General features: G+C 39.5%; 1 protein-coding gene across 1 annotated transcript in view; it reads left to right on the forward strand.

The window, feature by feature from the left end:
- Window positions 1–9,089, forward strand: part of LOC124622682 (myogenesis-regulating glycosidase-like) — a 28,727-nt gene extending 19,638 nt beyond the window's left edge. The window contains exons 4-5 of the mRNA XM_047148471.1: window positions 2,740–2,896; window positions 8,856–9,089. Of these exons, the coding sequence (XP_047004427.1) occupies window positions 2,740–2,896; window positions 8,856–9,055 (357 nt within the window). The 3' untranslated portion in view covers window positions 9,056–9,089. The remainder of the gene's footprint in view (window positions 1–2,739; window positions 2,897–8,855) is intronic.
- Window positions 9,090–20,948: the final 11,859 nt, after the last annotated feature.

Raw genomic sequence — 20,948 nt, forward strand, 5'->3', positions numbered from 1 at the left:
ATACGAGTTAAAAGAATAAGGGAAATGATGAAAAGGGACACTGAGCACACAATGAGGGACAGGTTCCAGAAGGAGTGTCGTTGTGGGTTTCCTTTTCACTGGCTGGCACTATCCATATTTGTGGGGCATTCGAGGCCAATATAACGGTTAATGAGCATGATTATTTGAAACATGGTAACAGAAATATAATAATGATTTTGACAACATAAGAGAACAACAGATAAAGCTTAGTAATAAAGGTACGACTAACTTGTAATATATCTAGCGTTAATTTTTGTTCTTGACAGGATATTACGAAATTTGAAAATATTTCACGAAGAGAAACATAAAACTCTACCTATTTTACTGTCATGAGAAAACATCTACTGCTACCTGAGTTGACCGATCTCTAATAGCGTGGGTGAAGTGTGAAACTGAACGTCTCCTTACATTGTATGTGATACACTTGCCACGAAGAGTAGTGGTGTAAACCATGAAAATCAAGGACGTTTCGTATTGGTTGCCAGAGTGATGGTTCTAACAAGGGAACCTCCCCATTGCACCCCCCTCAGATTTAGTTATAAGTTGTCACAGTGGATAGGCCTTGAAAAACTGAACACAGATAAATCGAGAAAACAAGAAGAAGTTGTGTGCAACTATGAAAAAATAAGCAAAATATACAAACTGAGTAGTCCATGCGCAAGATAGGCAACACCAATGCTAATGTTTCCTCAGGAGCGCCGTGGTACCGTGGTTAGCGTGAGCAGCTGCGGAACGAGAGGTACTTGGTTTAAGTCCCCCTTGGAGCGAAAAGCTTAATTTCTTTATTTTCGCAAAGTTATGATCTGTCCGTTCGTTCATTGACGTCTCTGTTCACTGTAATAAGTTTAGTGTCTGTGTTTTGCGACCGCACGGCAAAACCATGCCATTAGTAGACGAAAGGACGTGCCTCTCCAATGGGAATCTAAAACATTTGATCGCAAGGTCACAGGTCAACCGTTTCCTCCACAGGAAAACACGTCTGATATATTCTATACGACACTGGTGACGGCATGTGCGTCACATGACAGGAATATGTTGTCCACCCACCTAACTTGTACAATTGGCGAATGGGTAAAAAGATTCTTCTACTCTGCCCGATTTAGGTTTTCTCGTGGATGTGATAATCACTCCCAAGAAAGTGATGAAAACATAAGATTATTGATTGGCGACTCCATGGAGTGTCCTGTGCACCACGACCATATAATGGGTATACTTGGAAGGAGAGACAGCATTGGTAGTATTTTTTTTTTGTTTTATTAAACGCTAAATCGATTTTCGGACTTAATGACCATCTTCAGTGCTGTAATATATAATTTAAACTGATAGGCACTGGAGTCAACAAGCTTACAGCGATCGGTGTAAGCTTGTTGACTCCAGTGCCTATCAGTTTAAATTATATATTACAGCACTGAAGATGGTCACTAAGTGACCGAAAATCGATTTTGCGTTTAATAAAACAAGAAAATACGACCAATGCTGACTCTCCTTCCAAGAAAACATAAGAGTTTGTCACATAAATTGAAAATAAAAAATTAAAATTTTTACAGAGGGAGGATTTGAATCAAGGACCTCTCGTTCCGCAGCTGCTCACGCTAACTACGGCACCACGGCGCTCCTGAGTTAACGTTAGCCTTGGTCTTATTTATGTTGCGCATGGACTACTCAGTTTGTATATTTTGCTTATTTTTTCGTAGTTCCAGACAACTTCTTCCTGTTTTCTCGATTGATCTGTGTTCAGTTTTTCAAGGCCTATCCACTGTGCCAACTTATAACTAAATCTGAGGGGGGTGCGATGGTGAGGTTCCCTCGTAAGTAAGAAATCATCAGCCAACGTATCTAACGAACACTATTTCTGTTAATCTGTCAATACACATTTGACAGTACATGCTGATGAACATTTAGCAAATATCATTAATTAATGAACCTTTGTGCGCAATCAAGGATTAGCGGTAATTTTGGTGAAGAAGCTCACAAAAAGCTGAACAGGTCATGGGAGATGACTCAACCTTAGTTTACGGTCACATCTTTAGGTGAGTTTCGCGTAGACTTAAGTCTCCCAACACCAGGGTAGGTTGATGTTAACATCGAGTCAACGGTATGACATGTAAATATCGTTGGCTAACATTTCAGGTACATCTTTTTCCTATTGTGACAGTTCACAATGCTCGTTTCTCTGTTCACCAGCTGGGAATGAGGAGACGGTATTTCTTGAAGTGGTGAAGTGATGCTAACATTTTGTGCTGCAGATTATGTCGGCTAGACATTATTTTCTAATACATATAAGACAATAAAATAGAAATGAGACTGTTGACATACAGTGTTCTGGATATGACTCTCAGACCGTAAGTCTCATTCGACTACGGTTAGCTCCAGTACGAGGCAACCTTAGTAATCTGCTCCGTGACCACAAACTCAACCATGCCTTGGACTCATTGCTTCAGCTCTTTCTGGGTAGTGGCCTATTTAGGGATTGTAACTGGGAAGAAAAACTTGCCTTTGGTCTTCGTCGCTGTTTCCTGTGCGCTATCGCTGTGAATCGAAATTAGCTGTGATACAGTAATCAAGGAAACGTTGCCCAATTTCAGTTGTGGAAACCACAGTTTAGAGTGATAGTTCCATCGCATTCACATTGTTTTCCTCGTAGAGAAGTAAGAGAGTCGATTCTGCCAATGAGCAGCCTTTAGCAGGGCTGGTGGCTTACGAGAGCTGTGATTGCAGACGCTGGAGATCTGCCGCGACCTGTTGTCGCTGCGCGCGCAGTACGCGCCGCGCATCGTGGAGTTGATGCAGAAGGCGGTGGAGGACGGCACGCCGGTCAACCTGCCCATCTGGTGGATCTCCCCCAACGACGACATGGCGCAGACCGTCGACTCAGGTATCGATTAATGCTTCCCTATACGCCTTTTTACATGAACGTAGCCTCTCTTTCAATCTCGGTCCTCACTACAGTGTTCTTTCCTCTGATTTTTCCCATCTACATGCTGCCTTTGAACTCATCTGCAGTTTGTCAGTGTTTGTACGTCACGGCGTTCGTTAGACCATCGATCAAATGTCACACCAGACCCCTTTCTTAAAATTTTGTATTTGTGGGGATCCACAGCCTCCAGATGTTTAATAAATGTAACCAAGGTCTGTAGTAGGCTGTAATGGGATTTTTATTTCATCGTCTAATTACCTGATTTTGACTACTTGTCATTGTCAAGCACTCCAAAATTTGTGCTGTCTTTGACAATTACATATTGTAGAAATTAACTAATCGCACAATTATATATAAATCACATTACATCCTACTACGGACCACGTTTACGTTTATTAAAGGCTTCTTGCTTCTAGCACAAGATGGCTTGATGCAGTGTTGAATTATTGTGTGCAATACATTTGTGACATTCGTTTTTTCAAGAATATCACTACTGCCTAGGAAGGAATAAATGTAATCACTTTAATAACCGGTATTTACTCTATCGTCTTCTTAATCATGGTTCTCCTCTTCTTTATTTACAACTCTAACGCTCTTATTTCAACAGCACTGCAGATATTTTCGTTCTCAACAAAGTACAATCGTCTCTATTTCACTATATAATACGGTAATCTTCTCAGAATAATTTTCTGTATAATAAACACGACTACAGAATGATTTTCCACAAAGTATACCAATTAACTTCAGCTGTCAGTTAATGGTCTACCTTCGTCACAACAGCTATCTCTTTTACATATTTTTCTGCAGCTAACTCTCGCCAATACCCGCCCTCCTGCCACATTTTTCCATCCTTTTCTCAAAAAGCTCACTATTCAGCTTTTGTTATTTCTTAGCAACTATCATCACCATCGTTTTGTCTCCTTCCATTTCATTATCATATCAGTTTGCGTGATACTAAACACAGCTTCATACAAGTTGAATTCATCATTATTATTGATATTCTTAATACTCTTAATGATAATAATGATAATAATAATAATAATTATAATGAAAATTACCATCATTATTTTCTGTTATTATTGGTGTCAGTGGACATAACTATTCTCCTAATAGTTTATAAGATGAATATAACTGAATGATAGAGCAGCATTGAAATTCAGACGGTTTTTGTGTTCCTAGACTGATTTAATAGACATTCTTAAAGCCCTAACGTAGTCAGGCTAAACAAAACATAAATAAAAATTAATAATCTAAATGAAAAACGTCACAAATATGTTATAATTTCTTCATCTTAAATATATATTTATGTTTCAAGCATCCCCTTATATGCCTATTATAGGAGTTCTACAATTTTTTATTACCTACATTTTAGGAAGTTCCTGTTGTGTTGCTGGATGTGGTATTAGTTTGCTGAAAATACATGCTTTCATAGTTTTGCATGGAGTCACACAATTGGTATTATAGTTTAACCATGTCTTCATCAGTGCCTCTTGTTCTACTTCTATTTTTACATGATTTAATAATGACATTTGTAACGCAGAGCTTAGAAGCATTTTCTCTAATTAAATAGCTAAGTAAGTTAGAGTAACATTTTTAAAAGAAGCAAAGACTCTGTTGCAGAACACATTGTAGTATTTTACCATCACAACTGTTATATTAGGTACTACTTCCCTGTCAGCATATCGCATATACATTCTGAATCCCCGAATCCTGCTTCCATTCCCTTTGCTTTCCAAATTATTAATTCTATTATGCACTGTGACACAAATAATCATTCTAGTTCACAAAATGCAACCTCCTTTAACATACTCTCAAAATCATTTCTCTGATGTATATTCTAATATTTTGGTCGTTTGTTTCTCTATGGGTGCATGCTGACAACTTTATGTTATATACTGGGTGTCCCATTTATCTTGACCACCCCAAGTAACTGTTAGTCCAAACGCAAACCATAAAACGTTTCAAGCAAATGTTCTTTAGCCGTGAGGTGGTCATCAATCAGCATGATTGCCTTCGTTGTAGCTTTGTTTTTTATAAAGATATGAACAGCGGTATGACTTCCTTAAATGGCACATTGTATATTTTATTCGGTAATTCATTTCCTCTCCTAATGACCTATTCAAAAATGTATCACAGTGTACCATTCCCTGAAACAAAACGTTATTAATTACGTAACACAGCATTGACGTTGACGCTCCCAGCGATTACTCCAGGTACTCAGAGTAATGGAACACATCCACGTGCTGACGTTGACAGAGGACAAATGTAAACATAAGTAGAATGCCCACCCGTCATTCCGTCAACCATCGTTAGAAGCAGAGTTGTGTGAGTAGAATGTACTCCAACTAAGAGAAGGTAGAAATGCTACTCATCTATGGGGAATGTAAGTTAGCAGAACAGTAATTGCAATACTATTTTCTTATGTACGGTAACATTTAGTACAGTAGTTTGGTCCTTTTAAATACTATTGTGTAGACTAGGCATACGTAAAGGCTATCCTTCCTACAAACAGCATCAACATAACGTTTCCTTTACTGCCGTTGTTTTTGTTGAAGGTAGGCGAAATGCTACGCAGGCAGCAGTACTGTTTAGAGAGATGTTCTGACAAGAACCCACCTTATCGACGAATGTTTTCTCGTCTTGTTGCGACGCTTCAGGAAACGGGAAGTTTCAACCCTCGACAACGCAATTGTCATAGCAAGCGTACAGACGAAGCTGCCGAAGTTACTGTTCTCTCTTTCGTTGCTATGAATCCACATGTGAGCACACGACAGCTTGAATACGGGATTGGCATTCAAAAAACCGGTGTACATCGTATTCTTAGACGTCACTGGTTCCATCCTTATTATGTACACCTACATCAAGAACTGCATGGGAATGATTTCCATAACCGTGTACAGTTTTGTCAGTGGGCACAGCAGCAAATCCTCGCCAACCCGAACTTCTTCTAAAATGTCCTATTTACCGATGAATGTTCCTTCTCAAACAAAGGACGGCTAAGTGCAAGGAACAGCATTATTGGTACAGGGACAACTCACGATGGCTTAGACAGGTGGAACATCAGCGTCAATGGAGAGTTAACGTCTGGTGTGGGATGCTTGGTACAACAATTATTGGCCCGTATTTCGTCAATGGAAGTCTAAACGGCCCAGCGTATGCCAAGTTCTTCTGACGAATTCTTCCTCCTCTTCTCGGCGAAGTGCTGCTAGGAACCAGAGTGCTTATGTGATATCAACACGATGGATGTCCAGCACATAGCGCCTTGCGTGCACGTCGTGTTCTGAAGCGAAGGTATACTGCCAGATGGATTGGTCGAGGAGGAAAGTTACATGGCCTGCTAGGTCGCCTGATTTAAATCCTCTTTGGGGATGCATTGAGGACGTCTATCGAGGTATTCCAAGAACTGCAGATCTCATGCAGGAACGTATCGTGCTTGCTTATAATTCTCTTCAGCAGGCAACACTAGAAGCAGTAAATAATTCTTTCATTCGACGAATGCGCTAGTGTATCAGTGCCCAGGGCCACCACTTTGAGCTCATTTGAATGTTCTACTCCTCGTCAATGGTACAGGAGACTCAAAGTCAATTTTGTGTTATGCTTTTACTTGGTTTTCATTTGCTTTCTGACAACTCCAGAAAGTGGAAGAGTTTGTGATCCCAGGCTCAAAGTCAATGTTGTGTTATGTAATTAATAACGTTGTGTTTCAGTGAATGGTGCACTGTGATACGATTTTGAATATGTCTTTAGGAGAGGACATTAATTACCGAATAAAAAAAACGGGGTGCCACTTTAAAAAGTCATACCACTGTTCATACCTTTGTAAAAAACAAAGCTACAACGGGGACAATCATGCTGGCTGATGTCCCACTGATGGCTAAAGGACATTAGCTTGAAACATTTTGTAATTTGCATCTGGACAAACGTGTGTGTGATTAATTAACTTAAAATACAAAATTGTTGTTTACGTAAATCAAATTATGTGTATCAACGTATTCGATCTTGTGCAGAGACTGTGAGACATCGGTAACTTCAAAATGCGTATCATAGAAAATGTTGGCAAGTAAGTTGAGCAATAATCTTGAAGCAGGCTGTGAAGGATTAGATCAAGGAATCTGTATCCTGCTAAAGTTACTGCATGACTGCGAATACGAAGTGGTAATAAAACTGGAGACAATTTCTAAAATAGAACCTAAAATAGTAACTTCAAACAAACGAAAAGTGCAATAAAGCAAAATCAAGTAAAAAGAGCGTTATTGAAGGGTGCAGATAATTTGACGGGTTTGATGAAGTTTCCATAAGTGTCTATAATGTTATACAAAAATCAACTGGTAGTGCACGAAAATATAGATTATGATGAAGAAAGGGCTTCACTTCTGAAGCAATAGCTTCAGAAGATCTATGTTTAAGTTCTGAAGAGAGTGAATAACTGAATGCAATTGTGTCACAACCGTAATGTTAAATGTCAGTGGATGATTATGATGATACGAAAGGCCATTAAATATAGGACTTTCAATACGGCCTTTTGAGCTCTGCATGACAACCAGATGCTGCCAATAAATTGATATTTTACTTATTCCTGTAACTGATACTGCAAAGTTTATAACAGAAGTTTAACTATTTACACTGCTGTCCCTTCCTAATTTGTTAATTGCATGTTATCTGCTGGTATCATTCATGGTGTCACCATTGTGATAAATACGTGTGTAATTACTGATTTATAGGCATGAAATACAAACCAGAAGGTGTTACATATTCTGTTAAGCATATCTGGTCTGTTATGATGTATTGCCATTATGTGTGCCAGAGTCACCAACTTTTGTCTTCTTTTAAATCATACAACCCCCATCGTCACCATCATCATTATCATCATCCCCAGCCAGTGGGCATTTACTACTGGATAAAGCAGTCTCCTAGACTCTTGCTCACATTACAGCCTTTAGATATAGCACACTGTCAAGTCACCTCTTATTCTTTCTCTGTTTAATTAGGTTGTCAGTTTGTTCTTACCTCACTTCTTCCAGTCTAGCAAATAATCCTTACTGAGTCTACCATACACTCTCCTTGCTGCATGTCCCGTAACGCTCAATTTCATTTTCAGTGCAGTCATCAGTATTTCTACAGCACTCTGCTCCGTGGTCCTTTCGTTCCTTTCCCTGTGCCTTGCAGTAGTTTAGTATATGTATCGTCCTGTATCTCACTTCAGAACTCTCGGCTTTGAATGTTTTTGTATTAAAATTAAATATTTTACTGATGTGGGTCCAGAGCTCTAAGACTCACTTTCTGCAAATTCTTCTGTTCTCAGACATAAGGGCAGGTTAATTTTGAAAATTCTGTTTAGTTTATCAAAAGCTCTCCACACAATTTTCGTCTTTCAGCATACGTCTTTGCTCTCTGTCCAGTCACTTTCTTTGCGTGCTCCAAATATCAAAGAACATCAACTGCATCTGTGGATAGATTCTTATTTTGTAATGTTTTATTTTGGATATGCTAATTACATGTATTAATTTAGTGAATGTTAACCACCTGTCACGTCCTGGTGGCATAAAAAAGAATAATTGAAAATGGAAGGATATTTTAACCCGGTAAAGGATAGGCATTGTAGCAGAACACACCCACACAAAAGATTTATGGTGGTTGTAGAGTATAGACTCTATTGGAACTGAAATACTGTGTTGATCTCACTGAAATCTAATTTCAAATCTGCTATCAAACCTGCAGCAATAAGCTCTTTGCTCTGCTGTTTAAAATTTTTTGTTAGAGTCACAAAGTACAACATTATCTGCTAAATGAAGCTGATTCATGTTTGTTCCACTGATAAGTATTAAATGTTATGAAATATGTGGTGGTTTGTGCACACATTCTGCTAGATGTAGCTGTCACTCCATACCACGTAACACACTGACTGTGCTCTTCACAGAGTTCCTGCTTGGCGAGGACGTTCTGGTGGCGCCGGTGTTGGAGGAGGGCGCAGTCAGTCGCGACATCTACCTGCCCAGCGGCTACTGGAGGGACGAAGCGGACCTGGAGCACCCCACCATACGGGGGCCCCAGTGGCTGTATGACTACTCAGCTCCTCTCAACACGCTGCCGTATTTCAGCAGGAACGCCACAGCATGAATTCCATGGGCAGAACAAGAAAATCCCCCACACAGCACTAATAAAATACAAATCTAGTTCTAGTCGTGAAAAGTACTGAACTACAGTAGTTTGCTTCACGATACATATTAAAAAAAATATTTAATATCATTTCTTCCACATATTCGCTTAAATTCCCTTCCTTCCACAATTTTATATTTTTTATTGCTCGACGCTAGCATCGGTTGCATATTTTACAACTTTGTGTTTGCCATCTATTGTTGGCATTTAAATTTAAATGCAGAAAACTCGTAGCGGAATACATTTAATGTCAGTGAAGGCACAGTTGCATCATAAGTACTGGCCCACTATTAACATGCACTGGCATGGACACGCTTACCTGTGAATTCGTGCAGAAAATGAAACGAAGAACTGCAAGTACGTAAAATGTATTTTAATTTCAGCATTTATCTGAACAAATGAACGTTAGTAACTCAGTCCTTACCACGACGTGTGCCTCATTCATTCCATAGAATCTTAATTATAAACATATCGCAGTATACATGAAGATACACTTGTAATGACAAGGATCAGAGAACATGGTTAGTTTACATTACAGTATACACAGTCTTACAACCAAAGTGAGAACTTCAAAGCCCAGGAAGAAAAAACATGAAAGTTCATGCACTGGTAGGGTATGTGGTGTTATATCAGTAATTACAAAATTGAGTCACATTAAAAAAACACTATGATATCAAGGAAATAGCAGTACAACTGATATGCTGGACTAACTCAGAATAAGCTACATATTACAAATGACAGCTAACGAAGCAGCCCGATTTCATTACATTAACGCTGAGAAGAGATAATGCTACTGAACTGCTGTTATGATATGGCAACAGAGATAAATATTTTGTTTGTTATTCCATGTAATATTATAATGGTGGCAGATGAGAGGGCTCCATCCCATGTGTTCCTTCAAATTATTACTGGATAAACATATTAAACGGTATGTCAATCATTATGCTCAAAAGGCTAAATTATAAATCATATATTAACATATTTGTGTCTACCCATTGTTACCACACGTCATTGTAGCAGCACAAATGCTGGAGCGATATGTTGTGATCCACCATTATTACGGAATAAAAGAAGTTTACAAAGACCATTACTCATGAAAGCCTCCGTAAGGAAATAGCAATGTGGATCACAAGACCACAGTGCTAATTGTACATGTATAGAAATAAAGTCATGTGTAGAAATTAAGTCCACATATGGACTGGACATAGCACATGACGTGAAGTACACTGATCTGATCATTAAAAACAAATTTTTACACAATAATATGAGACATATCGACATATAACAGTAGCAGTTACCACACTCACGCTAGTTGATGCGTCATTTGTAATTATTGCAGACAGGTAGTGCTGTCCTCATGGTGCCTCGAGAGTGAAAGAGGTCGCAGTGGAGGAAGGCAAGGGTGCCTCCCTTGTCGTCTGACATTGTTGGCCGTGTGTCATTCCAATGGTGAATACCAAAAGCCATCCAGGATTCTCAGCCACCGTCTGACCAGAGACTGAGTACCATTTCCCCACTTCATTGCAAAATGCCTCACAACACAACATATATTCCTTCGTCTGTACAAGAAAAAGTATTCGAATAGAATGTCCATATGACAAATAAATTAACAGTAACCTATATACAAAATCCTTTTCCTTTTTTCTCTCATGGTACGACATAACCAAGGCAAACCCATATCTTCCCATTGTGAAGTTATAGTTTTAGAGAAACTTCTCAGTGATGTTTTTAGTCACTAGTTGTGCATGGAAAACATCTTACATTTGTCGTGGTGAACGCTCACTTAGGACAAGTAAAGGCCAGAAAATCTTATTACATCATCACCACGGCACAACTTTCATGCAACTCATCAAAAACGCAAAGAATAGCCAACTGAAGAATTTTTATTGCTTCATTAGGCATGGTCCCCACCGACGCACTATCAGGTCGTCTTTTTCCCACAAGTACCACATCAAGATATTGTTATACATTTCACTACCAAGTGCGCAAACTAATTGTTTGCTGCTAATTACCCGATATATTTTTGACTCTACTGCGTATACAAATACCTACATAACTGATCTATACTGCTTCACAGACGACAAAGCACAACAGAAACAAAAGAAACTGTAATACTGAATACAGACAAAAATTCACTCTACTGAAAATCACTCCACACGACCCATTGACTTCTTCCTAACCATTGATCTATTGTACCTGATACTCTCGTAAATTTGAAATTGTAAACATAGTAACTATAAATTTGATGATGCACAACATAAAAGTGATAATAAAATAGGAATTTATTATCCATGACCATACTGATGTAACCGTATGCAGAACTTCACTCACATTAGGATCCAGACGTGTGATTTGAGATGTTGATATGACTTACTCATCTGAAGGGTACTCTTTTATTGATGTATAAACTATGTTTTGATCTCGACATCCTCCCCTAAAATGTGGATGGGTGTAAGTCCATCAACCTCTGACCACCATTCATCGTACACAAATCTCTCATCTTCGTACATCACTTTCAGGAAACAGTCGTATGACATGCTCAGTCATGATTACTTAATTTTTGTGGGTACGTAAAAGCATAAAAAACAGTCATAAGTTCTCAAACTGCTCCTTCCCTGAGACTTATATCTACTGTGACAGCCATTCAGCTCTGTTCTTCTGCTTTAGCAGGGGTTCATCTCCACTTTCTCACGGTCAGGTACTTCTTTGTGAGTGGCACCCGAAAACCACAATAACCTTTCTTCGAGTTCGTAAGACACATTTCATTCCCAGAATCCGTCTTGTGACCTCAGCGTAAGTTTCTCTTCAGAGCTCAGTCTATCTATAACACAAAATAAAAAACATAAAATACTCCATAATATATCTCAGTCATGAAGACAACGAAAATTCATATTATTTGCTATTATTTTGCAGAACAATAGTAACTTAAGATGTACTCAGTAACAAACGATGGATAGAAAATGACTCATCAGCTGGCTGTAGATATAAGAGATACTCCACATATTTAAACGCCAGATTTTCATTCAACAGTTTACTGTCGAAACTCCTTAAGATGAGACACACGATGTACATCAAAAGATGTTTTCGTGCAAAGTGTACCCACTTCAACTACATTCGTGTGAGTAATTCTACAGACCCGAAAATGACCATCACATAAGTTAAAAATGTATTACAAAAGAATTTTTTGCTATGTTGACAAGTGCCTTCACCTAAATCTTGTCACCTTCTTTTCAGTGTAAGACACGAAGCAAGCCTTTGTGATTTCCTTTGCGCCTTTGTCCTGATAGTTTTGTTTGCTCAGTAATCTGTGACTGAGAGAAAGAAAAAGTCACTCACAGTTTGCCTTTTCGTTTCTACTGTCTTTTCCATCATTGCACCGCAAATTCCTGTTTTTGAATTGGTTCAAATGGTTCAAATGCCTCTGAGCACTATGGGACTCAACTTCTGAGGTCATCAGTCCCCTAGAACTTAGAACTACTTAAACCTAACTAACCTACGGACATCACACACATCCATGCCCGAGGCAGGATTCGAACCTGCGACCGTAGCGGTCGCGCGGTTCCAGACTGTAGCGCCTAGAACCGCTCGGCCACCCCGGCCGGCTTTGAATTGGTAATTCAGGCAATAACTTCTTTTGCTGCTACCCTCTCCATTTTTCTAATTAGAAATTTGGAGTGGTATTATTTCTTGTTTATTCGACCAGTACTCGAATTTCACAGTCGTGGCCACGGTAAGACATTATTCATGTTTCTGCCGGATGTAACGATTTCTCGCTAACCCATTCGCTTAGTTCGACATAACTCTGGCACGTCATATGTTGCATGAAGGTACTGATTTCCTTTTATCATTTGTTTAAAGGACATACATGGAATCGTAAAGTTTGAGTCATTATAATCCTACATCATCAAACTTCTCAGTTTTACCCGCTCCTGTGTGCTCTTGGACCCAAACTCTGAAAATATATCCGTTTGAAGTTTGGATATTTTTTACTATTGGGCATTAGCATGCGGTTGCCTCCTCCACCAAATGTCTACAAACGAAAATCGTCTTTACTAGTGGACTTTATGACAAGGGCAGCGCCACACCAAACTGATCTACCCACATAGATGAAGGCTCAGGAAAAAGCTTGTATTTTTGGACCAAAACAAAATATCACCTGCTCCTATCTCCATTTAGATTAATTATCCATTCAGTTTATAGTACGCAGGTATGCCATGGCCGCTACAAGATCATTAATACAATTCAGGCACTTCTTACGACTCAGTACACCTCACTGCTAATTTCGTCATTTGCGTTACTTTTCGGTACAGTTCTGTTATGATTCATGAGCCGTTGAAGCTCTGAAAACGCCTCTTTGTTACTCCAGTTTACTTTGGCCTGATTCTGCTTGAAGTGCAACAAGAACTGAACTTTTGCACTGCTGTCACGTCTGTGGGACAGATGGAATCACACTCCTCATATTACTAACTGGAAGTTGCTGAACCCCAATGGCAAGCACCTCTAACTTCTCTGCAACCTTTCCTATTTCCTCACCTCGCCGTTGAACTACCTAAAGTGCATTCACTTGGCATTGTTCCTTAGGGACTGAGGTCGTAACCGTCGACCTATACCTACTCCTTCAGAGCGGCTCGCCCCACTATTGTTGGTACTCATTCTATAGAATTTCTGTTTGCTCACTCTTAACTTCATCGTTCACGTCTTGTATCTGCGTGAGATGAACTGGTAAAGCGTTACTTCACAATGCTAGTTCCACTTCTGGAACTATCATCCAGTTTTCAATGTCCTCTGCTATTGGAGTTCTATCACCTCTGCACTACTGGTTCACCATTTCCGGATAAGACCTAATTTCAGCCGTTTCTCGTCGTTTTTTACCCACAGTAACCCCGCTTTCTGCAATGTGTACACGTAACTAGGCGTTCTGCTTATCTATAATTTTCACCCATATCAGTACCCTGTGCTTCAATGATCAGTCTTAGATTAGAGATAACTATAGTTCCCCTTTTCAAATTTTGTAGTCTGAGTTTCATAATGTTGGAGCATTAGGGTTTGAAAATTAGTAAGGTCGAACACAGGCACAGCAGAAGTCGATTCACTTGTTTCTGTACCTGATGGCGCGAAGTCATAAATCTCGGCCTATATCTGCCCCTTCAGGGCAGCTGACGCGACGACTGTCGGTTTGTGGCTCCAGATGTGGCATGAAATAAATGGTACATCCACTGGCTGACTGTCAGCTAGCTAGCTTCGAAACTTGAGTACAAGTGGTACATATTGATTCGACTTTTGCTTGAAAACGAGTGTACGTATCCATATGGGAACAATAATTAGGAACATTATCAATTTCTTAAATTCCTAAATAAAATGTCCCTCTATAGTTTACTAAACAAGATCTGGCATACGCAAATTTGTGTATATATCCTGGTATTCGTTTCACTCAGGAGAACAGCAGTCATTAATTACAAGGACGATAATGTGACACAGAAATCGCACTCACAGTTCACGATAAGTAAACAAGGATTCTAAATAAATATGCACTGAACACAATCCCAGGGAGCATTACCTCTGTTGGTTCTCCATTTAGGAATAACACTATAACTTCCTGCATCGAAAGCAAAATGTTTAAAGAATCCTGACCACAAATGTTAATTATGGTAAGCTTAATTTGAAGAGTATAATGCACTCACCGCACCGTGATCGCGGACAGTTCCTTCCGAAAACCTTCTAGAACCCCTCATTAGGGCGCTACGAAAGGGCCTTTGTTCTGGACCTACATGAGATTACTGTACTGGACAAAATTTTCATCACCTCTAGGGCTTACTCTTCTGGACCAATCGCAAATGTTGGAAAAAGGTAGGACGTCTATAAAGGTAGGACGTCTATTTTCCCTAGCCACATCAGGCTACAAGCCACGTGAGAAAGAAGATTCAACAGGAAGTTCCCAAGACTCTACAAAGCCAAGGAAGAACAACTATTCTGATCGCTACTGGCATGAGCGTATATCGAATTTTCTACATACAGACATTCCAGTTCTAGTGTGTGGTGGGAATTATGGAAAGAGGGTGAAACAGGTTGCTAATGTTAAACGCAAGTATAATAATCGGGAAAAAAATGAGACGCTATGAAACGCTTCTCCCAGTACACATATATTATACAACAATAAAAAATAGTAGAAGACAAGTCTCCTATACTAATTCACAGTAGGAAGCGTATTATAAATGACTATTACATGAAAAATGGCTGACTGAAGAGTGTTGCAACTGGAGTGAACGCTGGTAACTGCACCAAATGGTACAGGTGACGAGGGAGACAGAGAATGGCCACATCACAAGGCGTCCCCTTTGGCGACTGACGATGATGATCACAGATTGTTTCAGGAGGACCAATAAATATTTCCCTAGGTGGCAGGATGGACTAATACGAATAAAGCATTCCATATAAGATGTGTTAAATTTTTATCAGTTACTTACATACCAAAAAATCATCTCTGTTTTTTTAAGCATGTCACAGCGAAAGGCTCAGAGGTTACAGATGTACAGTCATTTACAAACATAAGTTTTGTAAATGTGTAGTGTTATATACAGACCAATACGTTATCTCATCGTCTTACAGGGACTTCTTAACTACATGTTCTTGAAAGCGATCATTCAGAATTATAGCAAAAGGTTTCCTCTTCCAACGTGACGTGCCCCTAGGCATTCTAGTTGTGAAGTGAAACATCATCTAAAGATAACATTTCCCGGACGATAAATTGGAGAAATGGTCACTTTTATTAGCCACCAAAATTCACAGATATGACATATATTTTTGTCAGTGTGGTTGGTTGTATAGGAAAATTTATAAAGCAAAGGTCAACATAAGAGACGAATTGTTCGTTCGGGTTGTGAATACGACGTCAGAAGTGTTACACATGGTGTGTCCAAGCGAACTAAGCGTGAATTGAAGTTGGAGGTTGCAGTGACGGTAATCGACTTTGAACTTCATCTTTTGCTTTTGTAACGTCTTCTGTGAGTTTCATTCAGTACGCACAATCATGACCGTATTTAACGTGTTTATTTATGTGTTTAGATGAACAATGTCGAACTTCTAAGAGATCGTCTTCAGATTTTAGATTCTGTGAAGAGGAATAAAACATAACGCTTCATTTCCAACAGAAAGAGAGACTGAAATAAAATGATGTAGCTAAAATGAGCAGGTGATACACCTTTGATGATAGTGGGAGCCGTTGAGTTTGGCCAGGTACCACAGTGCAGGCCAGAAAACACTGCTACATACGACTCTGCTGCCGGTAGTTAAATAGCGGAAGCCCCGCCCATTGTCCCTGACATAACGCCATTGGCAGCCAATTGCATTGACACTTTATAACATTGTGCGAAACACATTTATTAGACGTATAATTATTAGGAGTTTGGTCCTTGAGGAAAGACCAAAGAATATTTTTATGCTATGGCGAAGAACATACGTTATAAAAAGCGACAAAATAGAATACCAGTCACTACCCAAAGACAGGGCTCATTTAAATGTGGGTTGTCCTCTGTAGGACTTCCTTCTAAACGTAAATGTAGCAAAACGTTCGGTTGGATGGCTACTTGGTAACCAAAGAGACGATACACGTTCCACCAAAAGTCAAAGATATCACGCATTCCCACTGGCATGAAGAACACCAGGTAGAAACCACAGAAACCATGTGGAATCAATAAGTACCGTCCGTCGCACACCAAAAGACATACGTAACCATCTGCAACTAGTGCAGTACACTTATGTACCTTACGTGTATTAGCTGCTTGTTATATCTTAGATTTGCCCAGATACAGTTGTTCTTTGTTTGAATGCCTGAGTCACTGCTTGCAAGGAAAATACAGACCTAGAGCAGTTATTAAAAGACGTACAGTTACCTTTTACCAGTGTCAGATACATGTATGTATCTAAAATGCACTTAGTTCCAGATCGAAATTAGTTGCAGTCACAAATGCGATAAAAATTGTAATATTGATACACCAAGAGGTGTGCTGGATAACCATCTGGTAAATATTTTGATAAACGTATAATTTACAGTTTGTTATAACATTACATTTGCAAATACGTAATATTTATCATTTAAATGGCCGCATCAAAAATGGTTCAAATGGCTCTAAGCACTATGGGACTTAACATCTTGCACGGTATCGGCACATAAATACAATATTGCAATGCATGTTTGCATGTTCAAAGGAACTTTTCATCGTAAACAGAATATCACAGACACTGCAATATCGCAATTACGTAAGACACTTGTTATATGCGTACTGTCTGTAGTAGTATGTCCTAAGACATTTACTATTTCTTCCAAAAGAGCCTATACTTTATTATGTCATGGACATAATAGTCATAATCCCGCTAATTTCATATGTTATCATGCATTTTTTACCTATTACTATAAGGAAAATAAAGTTAACTCACTTCGATAAAAATTAATAAAATTGTGTTTGCTCAAGGAAAAATAATTTTCGAAACATATTTATTTAAGTTATACCCTGTCGTAAAAATGTCAATACACATTTATAGTGATAGAAACGTTCAACATTCGTAAGATTTGGAATATTCATATATTATTGAGGCAGCACACAGAGAGCATCATGCCATGTAATTTAAAATGTCACTTATGTGACTGATTTGAAGAGAAGCAATTACGACAGATTCACATAATGAAATAACTTTCAGGGTTTCCTTGTGGTGATTATTAGGGCAAATAAACGATCAACAGTTGCCATTAATGTAGACTATTAAACTATTGTTTCATGGATACGGACAATCAGTTCAATCAGTGATATCCATTTGCACTCATCGAAGCAAATGGCCTGGGCTTTGAGGAAACACGAGACTCACAGTCGGCCAGACATGGTTTCAGTTCCCCGTTAATCAATTCATATTACATCCAAGTGGTTACTATTCATCACCGTAGCTAAAGGGAATTTTTGGATGGGTTTCTTAATAAAGGAGACTGCCCATTTAGTTGGTCATCCTTCTGCAGACGAGTCTAGAAGGCGATAGAAGCATCGAGGAAAAACGTTCAGTCCATACACAACCGTTATTTTGGCCTTAACCATTTCATTTTCACATAAAGTTTCTCCCAAAGCTGACTTAGGAGTCTTGTTTACTGGTAGTTCAAAAATGGTTCAAATGGCTCTGAGCACTATGGGACTTAACATCTGAGGTCATCAGCCCCTAGACTTAGACCTACTTAAACCTAACTAATTTAAGGACATCACACACATCCACACCCGAGGCAGGATTCGAACCTGCGACCGCTGCAGCAGCGCGGCTCCAGACTCAAGGGCCTAGAACCTCTCGGCCACAACGGTCAGCCTTACTGGTAGCAATAGCGGCGTTCTCTTCTGGTGAGGGCTGTCTTCTTAGTAAACACTTTGAAACCATTACCGTCTTTTGTTCCTGCAGATCCGTGCTGCTTACTCATTGGACGAAGTGCCACTGACTTCATCTTGTTTACAGTATGAAACAAGCGTGACGGAATTCATGGAAAGTCGAAATCATTAAATCAATAGTACAGGATCAAAGCGCACTATTAAATAGATAGTACATATTAGATGTATACATGACGCTTTTTAGGAAAACACACGCTAAGACCAAAAACGCGTCGCTACCCACAGGAATTGTCCGAACAGGGTGGAAATCGGTAGATGTGATGTACAGTCGGAGACAGAATTTGCGAGACCCCTTGTCTATTCGTCACGCTTAACAACAAAGCTTTGCTGCCAGGTTCAGAGCATAACGGGCTAGGAGACACAACGCTACCAATTTTGTCAATTAGACGTAAGAAGAAAGCAGTTATCTTCGTGCGTCACAGCCAGTAGCAACAATATGCACGTTTCTTACTGCGACATGAGGACTACTGATTTTAAAAGCTGCATTGTGTTTATTTCCCTTAATGTTTTAAAATTTTCACGCCGACACATTCTTTTCCCCATCCATTTTGTCGTATCAGGTGCATAAGTATGAAGTCGGGATTTCCCTATAGATGGCGTTAGCCGTCAGCGTAGGGCCAGTGAGACCGCATCTACAGCGCCATCTGCTTCCTGAAACGGCTGCCGACGAATGTCAACACATAGTAACTCGAGTTCCATACATCGGTATCTGTTTCAAACCTGTAAACATGTCGAGTTTTGTGCCTACCAATTACGATTTGCGGACAGCATTGGTTTCCTGTTATCGTTTAAAGAAAACTGCTGCAGAATTGCTTCTATTGCTTGCCGAAGCTTTCGGGAAACATGCTCTTGGGAAAGCACAGTGTTCCAAGTGGTTCAAAAACAAGAACTCGTGGAACAATTGAATGTGACGCACAAGCTGTGGGAAAGGTGCAGCAAGTGGGAAAATTGGGGTTCGGCATGAACTGAATGAAAGACAGCAAGCAAATCGAAAGACCACTTGTGAAATACTGTTCACCAGATAGAAAAGAAGGTCGTTTCTCCATCGAATAGTGACAGATGATGAATATATTTTGAGACTCATAAGCGTCGTAAATCATGGGTGAATCCAGGCAATCCATCGACGTCCACTGCAAGACCAGATCGCTTTGAAAAGAAGACCTCCATGTTTGGTGGGATCAGAGGGTGTCATCTACTATAAGCTACTAAAACCTGGTGAAGCTGTTAACACTGTTCGTTACCAACAGCAAATAACCGACATATCGAGATAGGTGAAAAACGACCGAAATATGGAAAAAGGCAATACAAAGTCATATTGCTCCATGATCACACGCAGCAGAATGGTCAGAGAAACGATCGAGGCGTTCAGTTGGGAAATACTAGGGCATGCCGCTTATTCTCCAGACATCCGATTATTAACTATTTACATCGCTGGGACAAGCTCTCGCTGAACAACGCTTCAGTTCGTATGAAAAAGTACGAATATGGCTCTCTGACTGGTTCGCTTCAAAAGAAGAACTTTTTTTTTCTTTTTGGGCGTTTCATTCATAGCCTGAAGGAGAGGTGGGGGAGATGTGTAAACAGCAATGGAGATTATTTTGAATAAAATATTGTTTATTAGTTTCAAACAACAGACGTGTTACAATTGCAACCAAATTCCGGTTTCATACTTCTACACCAGGTAGCTTCAGTGAACGATGGGAGCAACAAGAATTGAGATGTTACAGTTTGCAGCACTTTATTCAGGAATGTCTTACACATTAGAATAGAAAAGGTGCTTACATAACACGGTGCTTACATGCGGCTGACAGGAAGCAAATTATCGACAGTAGCTACAATACTACTTACAATAACCTTGATCACAAAAGATCGGGTCGACATACGTTCGGTTGGTGCATCACCAGCACACTTGCTGGAACCACGCTGACAGCACTTATTCGATGGTGAGACAGGCAAAATGGATCCTGTTCCACACCTTTTGTTACGAATCGCTATGGGCCGTGGTGCATCAAGATATTCAGCTTCCGTCCACCCATTCTCTCAGGCACCAGAACGGCGAAAACCATTTGGCGTGACGGATCGCTGGTAGCTTCTTCGAGGGCACAGATTTCGTTGTAATTGTTATCTCCACTGATTTTAACGCTTTCGGTTGATGTTGCAATGAAAATACTAACGTAAATTTAATAAATATTAACTACTTGTATTATTACTAATGACACTTCCCTCTAGAGATACGTTATGAATATAATAAGCTACGTAGCATCTTGAACAGACCTCAAAGAAAGAGTTCTTATGGCGCCCACAGGAAAGTAAAACTTTGTGGTGCAGGTTACAGTGGTTATCAATTTTTAAATAGCGCTTCCTTGGTACAGAGAAAGGAAATTTATAATTTCTCGGATAATAATGACGAACGTACCAAAAATACAAATTCTGCCAAT

The sequence above is a fragment of the Schistocerca americana genome, chromosome 7, assembly GCF_021461395.2.
Source record: "Schistocerca americana isolate TAMUIC-IGC-003095 chromosome 7, iqSchAmer2.1, whole genome shotgun sequence".
NCBI classification, from domain to species: domain Eukaryota; kingdom Metazoa; phylum Arthropoda; class Insecta; order Orthoptera; family Acrididae; genus Schistocerca; species Schistocerca americana.